Raw genomic sequence first — 12,750 nt, forward strand, 5'->3', positions numbered from 1 at the left:
AAATTAGTCTCCACTTTTGTGGATTGGGGTGATCAGTCCTTGGTTCCAAATATTGGGGAAGATGCCAGAGCTACGGATAGTGTTAAAGAGTTATAGTTAAGTATAGTCAATTGGAATTTTTATCATTTCATTGAAGACAGCATCAGCCCCACAAGCATTTTTGGGTTGGAGAGTTTGTATTTTGTCCTGTAGTTTATTCAATGTAATTTCATAATTTCAGAAAACAGCAAGTTCCGGTGGTCTTTGAAATCTCGAAATCTCGCGTCTTGTGACGGCCGGCCGCCCAACAACCTGCCCGCTTGACCCTATCCCCTCCTCTCTTCTCCAGACCATTTCCGGAGACCTTCTCCCTTACCTCACCTCGCTCATCAACTCATCCCTGACCGCTGGCTACGTCCCTTCCGTCTTCAAGAGAGCGAGAGTTGCACCCCTTCTGAAAAAACCTACACTCGATCCCTCCGATGTCAACAACTACAGACCAGTATCCCTTCTTTCTTTTCTCTCCAAAACTTGAACGTGCCGTCCTTGGCCAGCTCTCCCGCTATCTCTCTCAGAATGACCTTCTTGATCCAAATGTGTCAGGTTTCAAGACTAGTCATTCAACTGAGACTGCTCTTCTCTGTATCACGGAGGCGCTCCGCACTGCTAAAGCTAACGCTCTCTCCTCTGCTCTCATCCTTCTAGACCTATCGGCTGCCTTCGATACTGTGAACCATCAGATCCTCCTCTCCACCCTCTCCGAGTTGGGCATCTCCGGCGCAGCCCACGCTTGGATTGCGTCCTACCTGACAGGTCGCTCCTACCAGGTGCCGTGGCGAGAATCCGTCTCCACACCACGTGCTCTCACCACTGGTGTCCCCCAGGGCTCTTTTTTTATTTTTTTTATTTCACCTTTATTTAACCAGGTAGGCTAGTTGAGAACAAGTTCTCATTTGCAACTGCGACCTGGCCAAGATAAAGCATAGCAGTGTGAACAGACAACACAGAGTTACACATGGAGTAAACAATTAACAAGTCAATAACACAGTAGAAAAAAAAATGGTCAGTCTATATACAATGTGTGCAAAAGGCATGAGGAGGTAGGCGAATAATACAATTTTGCAGATTAACACTGGGGTGATAAATGATCAGATGGTCATGTACAGGTAGAGATATTGGTGTGCAAAAGAGCAGAAAAGTAAATAAATAAATAAATAAAAACAGTATAAAAACAGTATGGGAATGAGGTAGGTGAAAATGGGTGGGCTATTTACCAATAGACTATGTACAGCTGCAGCGATCGGTTAGCTGCTCGGATAGCTGATGTTTGAAGTTGGTGAGGAGATAAAGTCTCCAACTTCAGCGATTTTTGCAGTTCGTTCCAGTCACAGGCAGCAGAGTACTGGAACGAAGGCGGCGAATGAGGTGTTGGCTTTAGGGATGATCAGTGAGATACACCTGCTGGAGCGTGTGCTACGGATGGGTGTTGCCATCGTGACCAGTGAACTGAGATAAGGCGGAGCTTTACCTAGCATGGACTTGTAGATGACCTGGAGCCAGTGGGTCTGGCGACGAATATGTAGCGAGGGCCAGCCGACTAGAGCATACAAGTCGCAGTGGTGGGTGGTATAAGGTGCTTTGGTGACAAAACGGATGGCACTATGATAGACTGCATCCAGTTTGCTGAGTAGAGTGTTGGAAGCCATTTTGTAGATGACATCGCCGAAATCGAGGATCGGTAGGATAGTCAGTTTTACTAGGGTAAGCTTGGCGGCGTGAGTGAAGGAGGCTTTGTTGCGGAATAGAAAGCCGACTCTTGATTTGATTTTCGATTGGAGATGTTTGATGTGAGTCTGGAAGGAGAGTTTGCAGTCTAGCCAGACACCTAGGTACTTATAGATGTCCACATATTCAAGGTCGGAACCATCCAGGGTGGTGATGCTAGTCGGGCATGCGGGTGCAGGCAGCGATCGGTTGAAAAGCATGCATTTGGTTTTACTCGCGTTTAAGAGCAGTTGGAGGCCACGGAAGGAGTGCTGTAATGGCATTGAAGCTCGTTTGGAGGTTAGATAGCACAGTGTCCAATGACGGGCCGAAAGTATATAGAATGGTGTCGTCTGCGTAGAGGTGGATCAGGGAATCGCCCGCAGCAAGAGCAACATCATTGATATATACAGAGAAAAGAGTCGGCCCGAGAATTGAACCCTGTGGCACCCCCATAGAGACTGCCAGAGGACCGGACAGCATGCCCTCCGATTTGACACACTGAACTCTGTCTGCAAAGTAATTGGTGAACCAGGCAAGGCAGTCATCCGAGAAACCGAGGCTATTGAGTCTGCCGATAAGAATATGGTGATTGACAGAGTCGAAAGCCTTGGCGAGGTCGATGAAGACGGCTGCACAGTACTGTCTTTTATCGATGGCGGTTATGATATCGTTTAGTACCTTGAGCGTGGCTGAGGTGCACCCGTGACCGGCTCGGAAACCAGATTGCACAGCGGAGAAGGTACGGTGGGATTCGAGATGGTCAGTGACCTGTTTGTTGACTTGGCTTTCGAAGACCTTAGATAGGCAGGGCAGGATGGATATAGGTCTATAGCAGTTTGGGTCCAGGGTGTCTCCGCCTTTGAAGAGGGGGATGACTGCGGCAGCTTTCAATCCTTGGGGATCTCAGACGATATGAAAGAGAGGTTGAACAGGCTGGTAATAGGGGTTGCGACAATGGCGGCAGATAGTTTCAGAAATAGAGGGTCCAGATTGTCAAGCCCAGCTGATTTGTACGGGTCTAGGTTTTGCAGCTCTTTCAGAACATCTGCTATCTGGATTTGGGTAAAGGAGAACCTGGAGAGGCTTGGGCGAGGAGCTGCGGGGCGGAGCTGTTGGCCGAGGTTGGAGTAGCCAGGCGGAAGGCATGGCCAGCCGTTGAAGTGCTTATTGAAGCTTTCGATAATCGTGGATTTATCGGTGGAGACCGTGTTACCTAGCCTCAGTGCAGTGGGCAGCTGGGAGGAGGTGCTCTTGTTCTCCATGGACTTCACAGTGTCCCAGAACTTTTTGGAGTTGGAGCTACAGGATGCAAACTTCTGCCTGAAGAAGCTGGCCTTAGCTTTCCTGACTGACTGCGTGTATTGGTTCCTGACTTCCCTGAACAGTTGCATATCACGGGGCTATTCGATGCTATTGCAGTCCGCCACAGGATGTTTTTGTGCTGGTCGAGGCAGTCAGGTCTGGAGAGAACCAAGGGCTGTATCTGTTCTTGGTTCTGCATTTTTGAACGGAGCATGCTTATCTAAAATGGTGAGGAAGTTACTTTTAAAGAATGACCAGGCATCCTCAACTGACGGAATGAGGTCAATGTCCTTCCAGGATACCCGGGCCAGGTCGATTAGAAAGGCCTGCTCACAGAAGTGTTTTAGGGAGCGTTTGACAGTGATGAGGGGTGGTCGTTTGACTGCGGCTCCGTGGCGGATACAGGCAATGTGGCAGTGATCGCTGAGATCCTGGTTGAAGACAGCGGAGGTGTATTTGGAGGGCCAGTTGGTCAGGATGACGTCTATGAGGGTGCCCTTGTTTACAGAGTTAGGGTTGTACCTGGTGGGTTCCTTGATGATTTGAGTGAGATTGAGGGCATCTAGCTTACATTGTAGGACTGCCGGGGTTCTAGGCCCTCTCCTATTCTCGCTATACACCAAGTCACTTGGCTCTGTCATAACCTCACAAGGTCTCTCCTATCATTGCTATGCAGACGACACACAATTAATCTTCTCCTTTCCCCCTTCTGATGACCAGGTGGCGAATCGCATCTCTGCATGTCTGGCAGACATATCAGTGTGGATGACGGATCACCACCTCAAGCTGAACCTCGGCAAGACGGAGCTGCTCTTCCTCCCGGGGAAGGACTGCCCGTTCCATGATCTCGCCATCACGGTTGACAACTCCATTGTGTCCTCCTCCCAGAGCGCTAAGAACCTTGGCGTGATCCTGGACAACACCCTGTCGTTCTCAACTAACATCAAGGCGGTGGCCCGTTCCTGTAGGTTCATGCTCTACAACATCCGCAGAGTACGACCCTGCCTCACACAGGAAGCGGCGCAGGTCCTAATCCAGGCACTCGTCATCTCCCGTCTGGATTACTGCAACTCGCTGTTGGCTGGGCTCCCTGCCTGTGCCATTAAACCCCTACAACTCATCCAGAACGCCGCAGCCCGTCTGGTGTTCAACCTTCCCAAGTTCTCTCACGTCACCCCGCTCCTCCGCTCTCTCCACTGGCTTCCAGTTGAAGCTCGCATCCGCTACAAGACCATGGTGCTTGCCTACGGAGCTGTGAGGGGAACGGCACCTCAGTACCTCCAGGCTCTGATCAGGCCCTACACCCAAACAAGGGCACTGCGTTCATCCACCTCTGGCCTGCTCGCCTCCCTACCACTGAGGAAGTACAGTTCCCGCTCAGCCCAGTCAAAACTGTTCGCTGCTCTGGCCCCCAATGGTGGAACAAACTCCCCTCACGACGCCAGGACAGCGGAGTCAATCACCACCTTCCGGAGACACCTGAAACCCCACCTCTTTAAGGAATACCTAGGATAGGATAAAGTAATCCCTCTCACCCCCTTAAAAGATTTAGATGCACTACTGTTCCACTGGATGTCGTAAGGTGAATGCACCAATTTGTAAGTCGCTCTGGATAAGAGCGTCTGCTAAATGACTTAAATGTAAATGTAAATGTCTTTAATAGTTGATTCTAGGCTCAGGTTTTCTGGGTATCTATGTTTTTGGTTGGATTGGTTTCTCAATTTCTTTCTTAGGTTTTTGCACACGTTAACTCTTCATCAAACCTTTTGTCATTGTTGTTAATTGTCTTAAGTCTGCTTGCAATTTTTTTTTTATGATAGGGAAGCTGAGAGGTTTTATCCAGGATGTTGTCTAAAAGGAATTTCTATCTCTCTTTCTCTTTCTCTTTCTCTTTCTCTTTCTCTTTCTCTTTCTTTCTCTTTCTCTTTCTCTTTCTCTCTCTCTCTCTCCCCCTCTCTCTCTCTCTCTCTCTTTCTCTCGCTCTCTCTCTCTCTCTGAGGGGTCTGAGAGGACTGAGAGAACTGAGAGGTTGTGTGGTCTGTGATAGGCGAGGAAGACACAGCTGCTATTTCAGAAAGGGGGAAAGTGAGACGGTCTGTGTGCGTGTGTGCGTGTGTGTGTGTGTGTGTGTGTGACATATGATTGTTCTGCTGCAGATGAATGGTTCCAGACAGAATGGCAAACACCTCACTGGGGGTTTTAGAGCAGCTGTCAACATGAACACACACACACACACACAATGCTCCTGAACGAAGTGAGGTAAGGCTGCTTTTGTCCGTTCATGTGTTCGTCCTCACTGCAGAATCTGGTAACGTTACTCTGTGATTTTCTACATCTAAAAGGGAGAGAAATAGAGGGAGAGATACAGGTGGCCACTATCAGTATATCTTGAAGATGTTCTGCCTGCATGTACAGATGGTGAAAGAGGACAGAAGTGGAGAGGGGGAGAGGGTTAGAGGGGGAGAGGGAGCGCGAGGAGAGAGGGGGAGAGGGAGAGAGAGGAGAGAGAAGGAGAGGGGGAGAGAGGGAGAGAGGGCAAGAGGGAGTGAGGGGGAAAGGGGGAGAGTGAGAGAGGGGAGAGGAAAAGAGGGAGAGAGGGAGAGCGATGGAGAGAGGAGAGGGGGAGAGAGGGAGAGAGAGAGGGAGAGGGAGAGAGGAGAGGGGAGAGAGGGAGAGAGAGCGAGGGAGAGAGGGGAGAGGGGGAGAGGGAGAGAGGGGAGAGGGGGAGCGGGGGAGAGGGAGAGAGGTGAACAGTAGGGTGCTGATATCAAAGTCTGGCTGTCTGCCTCTATTAACACAGGAAAAGAGGAACACACAGGGGGAAATATGGGCACTGATTTGTTGACAGCAAAATTTCGGTTGAGTTAGCTTCCTCTCTCCTACCCCTGTCTCCCTCCCTCTATCCCTCCCTCCCCCTTTCTCTCTCTGTTGTGCATACAGTGGAAGCATGCGCTGTGAACGGTGAACTGCCAGCCAGCTGCGGATATGGAGAGGGGTGTGTCACAGCACAGTAGGCTTCTGCCAAGAGAGAGAGAGGGAGAGAGAGCACAGGGGAGGGAGGGAGCGAGGGAGGGACGGAAAAAGAGAGAGAGGAAGAGTGGGACAGAAGCACTGTGATGCAAGCGTGAGGTTTTCACTTTCCATTCTCCTCTCAGCAGCAGTAGGAGAAGTCCACGCTGATGCACAGTAAGTGAACGCGGTTTGCATTTACAGAGGGTGTGTGTGTGTGTGTGTGTGTGTGTGTGTGTGTGTGTGTGTGTGTGTGTGTGTGTGTGTGTGTGTGTGTGTGTGTGTGTGTGTGTGTGTGTGTGTGTGTGTGTGTGTGTGTGTGTGTGTAGAGGGAGAGGTCTGTACTTGAGACAGTACTGCTTGTAGTTGTGGAGTCTCAGATTTGTTTAATTCGTTTGTTTAGGGTCGTTTAACACCTCATTTGGCCACCTTTCCTTCCAGTTCTCTGCTGCCTGTGACTGGAACGAATTGCAAAAATCTTTGAAGTTGGAGACTTTTATCTCCCTCACCAACTTTAAACATCTACTATCTGAGCAGCTAACCGATCGCTGCAGCTGTACATAGTCTATCGATAAATAGCTCACCCAATTTACCTACCTCACCCCATACTGTTTTTATTTATTTACTTTTCTGCTCTTTTGCACACCAGTATCTCTACCTGCACATGACCATCTGATCATTTATCACTCCAGTGTAAATCTGCAAAATTGTAATTATTTCCTACCTCCTCATGCCTTTTGCACACAATGTATATAGACTCTTTCCTTTTCTTTTTTTTTTCCTACTGTGTTATTGACTTGTTTATTGTTTACTCCATGTGTAACTCTGTGTTGTCTGTTCACACTGCTATGCTTTATCTTGGCCAGGTCGCAGTTGTAAATGAGAACTTGTTCTCAACTAGCCTACCTGGTTAAATAAAGGTGAAATAATTTTTTACAAATAAATGTAATAACCCAAAACACATGGCCAAATATACACTGGAATTACTTACCAAGACCACATTGAATGTTCCTGAGTGGCCGAGCTACAGTTTTGACTTAAACCAGCTTGAAAATCTATAGCAAGACTTAAAAATGGCTGTCTAGCAATGATTAACAACCAACTTGCCAGAGACCTGAATAATTTTTTAAGGAATAATGGGCAAGAATGATAAAATTCAGGTTTCAAAAGAATAACTCAGGAAGATACATCTGTAAAAGGTGTTTCTAACATGAATTGAATAATTATCTAATCAAAATATATGAGTGTTTTATTTTCCATTATCTAATTTAAAAAAATATATATATTCCACTTGGACATAACTGTGTTTTGTGCAAAACATGACAATTTGATTGTGACTTTGTAACACAAGAAAGAGTCAAGGGGAGTCAATACCTTCTGAAGGTACTGTATACACACACACACACACACACACACACACACACACACACACACACACACACACACACACACACACACACACACACACACACACACACACACACAGAATTTCCTTGCAGATGAGCTTGGTTGTATTTTCATGTAGCCTGCTTTCGTCCAGCTAATATCTTAGCCACCGATCAAGCAACTTTATGGACTAAACTTTCAAATCCTCTTTGCTGCAGATTTATTTAAATTTGTTCTGTGACAATACTGGTCAAATTAAGATCCTATACCTGCACACACAGATACGTACTCTCGCAGTCTCGCACGCACTTAAACACACATACACACAGACACACAGGCAGAGGCGTAGTACACAGACTCACGTACACACACAGACACACACACGTACACACACCACTCTCTGCGTAATGACACGACTCCTGGTGTTTACACAGCGGCTGCCCTTCAGGAAATGATTAAACTCCTCCGTTACCCACGCTGTCTGCTACAGTCAGACAAACCAAGGGTTGTGGGTTTGTGTGTATTTTGGTGTAAAAGTACTCGTTACATTTTGACAGGAAAATGGTTGACACACTTATCTAGAGGACATCCCTGGTCATCCCTTTTCTCTCTGATCTGGCGGACTCACTAAACACTTAAATGACTGTAAACTATGTCTGAGAGTTAGATCCTCGGACCTATCTGTAAATTATATATTTTTTAATTATGTTGCCGTCTGGTTTGCTTCATATAAGGAATTTGTAATGCACATTTTAGAAATTACATTTACTTTTGATACTTAAGTATATTTAAAACCCAATACTTTTAGACTTTTACTCAAGTAATATTTTACTGGGTGAATTTCACTTTTACTTACGTAATTTTCTATTAAGGTATCTTTACTTTTACTCAAGTATGACAATTGGTGGTGGATGGGGATGGGATGGTTGTTGGGGATGGGGTGGTGGATGGGGCGGTGGATGGGGATGGGGTGGGGATGGGGTGGTGGTTGGGGATGGGGATGGGGATGGGGTGGTGGTTGGGGATGGGGATGGGGTGGTGGTTGGGGATGGGGATGGGGATGGGGTGGTGGATGAGGATGGGGATGGGGTGGTGGTTGGGGATGGGGTGGTTGTTGGGGATGGGGTGGTGGATGGGGATGGGGTGGTGGATGGGGATGGGGTGGTTGGGGATGGGGTGGTGGTTGGGGATGGGGTGGTGGTTGGGGATGGGGATGGGGTGGTGGTTGGGGATGGGGATGGGGATGGGGTGGTGGATGGGGATGGGGATGGGGTGGTTGTTGGGGATGGGGTGGTGGATGGGGATGGGGTGGTGGATGGGGATGGGGTGGTGGATGGGGATGGGGATGGGGATGGGGTGGTGGATGGGGATGGGGATGGGTTGGTGGATGGGGATGGGGTGGTTGGGGATGGGGTGGTGGTTGGGGATGGGGTGGTGGTTGGGGATGGGGTGGTGGATGGGGATGGGGATGGGGTGGTGGATGGGGATGGGGATGGGTTGGTGGATGGGGATGGGGTGGTGGATGGGGATGGGGTGGTGGATGGGGATGGGGATGGGGTGGTGGATGGGGATGGGGATGGGGTGGTGGATGGGGATGGGGATGGGGTGGTGGATGGAGATGGGGATGGGGTGGTGGACGGGGATGGGGTGGTGGATGGGGATGGGTTGGTGGATGGGGATGGGGATGGGGTGGTGGATGGGGATGGGGATGGGGATGGGGTGGTGGTTGGGGATGGGGATGGGGTGGTGGTTGGGGATGGGGATGGGGATGGGGTGGTGGATGAGGATGGGGATGGGGTGGTGGTTGGGGATGGGGTGGTTGTTGGGGATGGGGTGGTGGATGGGGATGGGGTGGTGGATGGGGATGGGGTGGTTGGGGATGGGGTGGTGGTTGGGGATGGGGTGGTGGTTGGGGATGGGGATGGGGTGGTGGTTGGGGATGGGGATGGGGATGGGGTGGTGGATGGGGATGGGGATGGGGTGGTTGTTGGGGATGGGGTGGTGGATGGGGATGGGGTGGTGGATGGGGATGGGGATGGGGATGGGGTGGTGGATGGGGATGGGGATGGGTTGGTGGATGGGGATGGGGTGGTTGGGGATGGGGTGGTGGTTGGGGATGGGGTGGTGGTTGGGGATGGGGTGGTGGATGGGGATGGGGATGGGGATGGGGTGGTGGATGGGGATGGGGATGGGTTGGTGGATGGGGATGGGGTGGTGGATGGGGATGGGGTGGTGGATGGGGATGGGGATGGGGTGGTGGATGGGGATGGGGATGGGGTGGTGGATGGGGATGGGGATGGGGTGGTGGATGGAGATGGGGATGGGGTGGTGGACGGGGATGGGGTGGTGGATGGGGATGGGTTGGTGGATGGGGATGGGGATGGGGTGGTGGATGGGGATGGGGATGGGGTGGTGGATGGAGATGGGGATGGGGTGGTGGGCGGGGATGGGGATGGGGATGGGGTGGTGGTTGGGGATGGGGCTGGGGTGGTGGTTGGGGATGGGGTGGTGGATGGGGATGTGGATGGGGTGGTGGTTGGGGATGGGGTGGTGGATGGGGATGGGGTGGTGGATGGGGATGGGGTGGTGGATGGGGATGGGGATGGGGTGGTGGATGGAGATGGGGATGGGGTGGTGGATGGAGATGGGGATGGGGTGGTGGGCGGGGATGGGGATGGGGATGGGGTGGTGGTTGGGGATGGGGCTGGGGTGGTGGTTGGGGATGGGGTGGTGGATGGGGATGGGGATGGGGTGGTGGATGGGGATGGGGTGGTGGATGGGGATGGGATGGGGTGGTGGATGGGGATGGGGTGGTGGATGGGGATGGGGATGGGGTGGTGGATGGAGATGGGGATGGGGTGGTGGACGGGGATGGGGTGGTGGATGGGGATGGGTTGGTGGATGGGGATGGGGATGGGGTGGTGGATGGGGATGGGGATGGGGTGGTGGATGGAGATGGGGATGGGGTGGTGGGCGGGGATGGGGATGGGGATGGGGTGGTGGTTGGGGATGGGGCTGGGGTGGTGGTTGGGGATGGGGTGGTGGATGGGGATGGGGATGGGGTGGTGGTTGGGGATGGGGTGGTGGATGGGGATGGGGTGGTGGATGGGGATGGGGATGGGGTGGTGGATGGGGATGGGGTGGTGGATGGGGATGGGGATGGGGTGGTGGATGGAGATGGGGATGGGGTGGTGGACGGGGATGGGGATGGGGATGGGGTGGTGGTTGGGGATGGGGATGGGGTGGTGGATGGTGGATGGGGTGGTGGATGGGGATGGGGATGGGGTGGTGGTTGGGGATGGGGTGGTGGATGGGGATGGGGATGGGGTGGTGGATGGGGATGGGGTGGTGGATGGGGATGGGGTGATGGATGGGGATGGGGATGGGGTGGTGGATGGGGATGGGGTGGTGGATGGGGATGGGGTGATGGATGGGGATGGGGATGGGGTGGTGGATGGGGATGGGGTGGTGGATGAGGATGGGGTGGTGGATGGGGATGGGGTGGTGAATGGGGATGCGGTGGTGGATGGGGATGGGGTTGGGGTGGTGGATGGGGATGGGGATGGGGTGGTGGATGGGGATGGGGTGGTGGATGGGGATGAGGTGGTGGATGGGGTTTGGGGGTGGTGGATGGGGATGGGTTTGGGGTGGTGGATGGGGTTTAGGTTTGGGATGGGCGTAAATCTCATGACTCTGGATGTTCGATCCCAGTCCTGGACACTGGTTCTGAAGTACCGATTTTTATTTATTTAACCCTATCCCAAACCTTAACCGTTCCCTTAACCTCTTACCTCTACCTGGGACGCTTGCGTCCCAACTAGAGCTCTGGAAATGCAAATGCACTACGCTAAATGCTAATAGTATTAGTTAAAACTCAAAAGTTCATTAAAATACACATGCAGGGTATCAAATTAAAGCTACACTCGTTGTGAATCCAGGCAACAAGTCAGATTTTTAAAATGCTTTTCGGCGACAGCATGAGAAGCTATTATCTGATAGCATGCACCAATACACTACAACAGAAAAGCACAGCAGGGGACGTAAACAAAATAATTAGCATTTCGGCGTTACACAAACCGCACAATAAAATAGAAAACAGTCATTACCTTTCACCATCTTCTTTGTTGGCACTCCTAGATGTCTTTATTTCGATTAAATCGGGCCATATAAAGCCAAGATATCGTTATATGTAGACTGTGTGATAAACGAAAAAAACAGCGATTTCACAACGTAACGTCATTTTTTAAAATTCAAAAAGTAGACGATAAACTTTCACAAAACACTTCGAAATACGTTTGTAATGCTACTTTAGGTATTGGTAAACGTTAATAAGCGATAAAAATCATCCGTAGGCGATGTACATATCATTAGCTGTCGTCTTGGAAAAAATTTCAGGAGAGAGCTCTTCCGGAATGATCTGGGCGGAGACCGGAGGTACGTCGTGCCCCTCTTTCGGTTCAACCAAGAATCAAAGAGGATTAAATTCACAAGATACTCGACTGCATGGGGATGCTGTGGGAGTTGAATGCTCGGTCTTATCTAATTCGGCTCACTGTTAACAATTGCTGGAAGTGGCGCAAGGATATTTATTTCCATTTTCTGTGATCAGGTTTTCCTGCGCTTTCCGATGTAACGCACGTTATGTAATAGCCACAGTCGTGATTTAACCAGTTTTAAAAACGTCCGAGGGTTTCCTATACACACATTCTAACTATATGAACGTACTATATTCCTGGCATGAGTAGCAGGGCGCTGAAATGTTGCGCGATTTTTAACAAAATGTTCAAAAAAGTAGAGGGTAGTTTTAACTATTTATGAAAAGTGACTAAACTTAACCCTTATTAACTTTGTTTGGAGAAATTGAATGATACCAAGTAGCAGGAGCAGCAAAAACAATTCAAAATTTGATGGTTAGAGCAGTGAGACTGGAACGTGGATGAACGTCTCATTCTCCAGTGAGACTGTGAGAGCTTGTTGTCATCATCACCTAACAACACCATCAGCAGTCTCCTTCCAATGTGACTTCCCTCCAGACGGTCTTTCTTTATCAATGCTACAGACACTTCTCTTTTGATCTGACCCCCCCTCCTCTCCCACTCTCTCTCTCTGTCCCTCTGTCTGTCTCTATCACTCTCTCTTTGTCTCTCTCTTTGTCTCTCTCTCGTTCTCTCTAGTCTCTCTCTCTCTCTCTCTCTCTCTCTCTCTCTCTCTCTCTCTCTCTCTCTCTCTCTCAATTCAATTCAATTCAATTCAAGGGGCTTTATTGGCATGGGAAACTTGTGTTAACATTGCCAAAGCAAGTGAGGT

At 50.4% G+C, this 12,750-nt stretch overlaps 2 protein-coding genes across 2 annotated transcripts; both read right to left on the reverse strand.

Moving 5' to 3' along the window:
• Positions 1-8,420: 8,420 nt before the first annotated feature.
• LOC135573905 (cell surface glycoprotein 1-like) lies at positions 8,421-9,755 on the reverse strand (the record flags this gene model as incomplete). Its single annotated transcript, XM_065024113.1, has 1 exon — positions 8,421-9,755. A coding segment is annotated over one exon (1,335 nt), but the record flags the coding sequence as incomplete, so codon positions are not given.
• Positions 9,756-10,375: 620 nt separating this feature from the next.
• Positions 10,376-11,132, reverse strand: LOC135574095 (putative uncharacterized protein DDB_G0290521; the record flags this gene model as incomplete). Its single annotated transcript, XM_065024971.1, has 2 exons — positions 10,714-11,132; positions 10,376-10,664 (listed from the first exon to the last, which is right to left on the reverse strand). Coding segments are annotated over exons 1-2 (708 nt in total), but the record flags the coding sequence as incomplete, so codon positions are not given.
• Positions 11,133-12,750: the final 1,618 nt, after the last annotated feature.

The sequence above is a fragment of the Oncorhynchus nerka genome, linkage group LG11 (genome assembly GCF_034236695.1).
Source record: "Oncorhynchus nerka isolate Pitt River linkage group LG11, Oner_Uvic_2.0, whole genome shotgun sequence".
Taxonomy (NCBI): Eukaryota; Metazoa; Chordata; class Actinopteri; order Salmoniformes; family Salmonidae; genus Oncorhynchus; species Oncorhynchus nerka.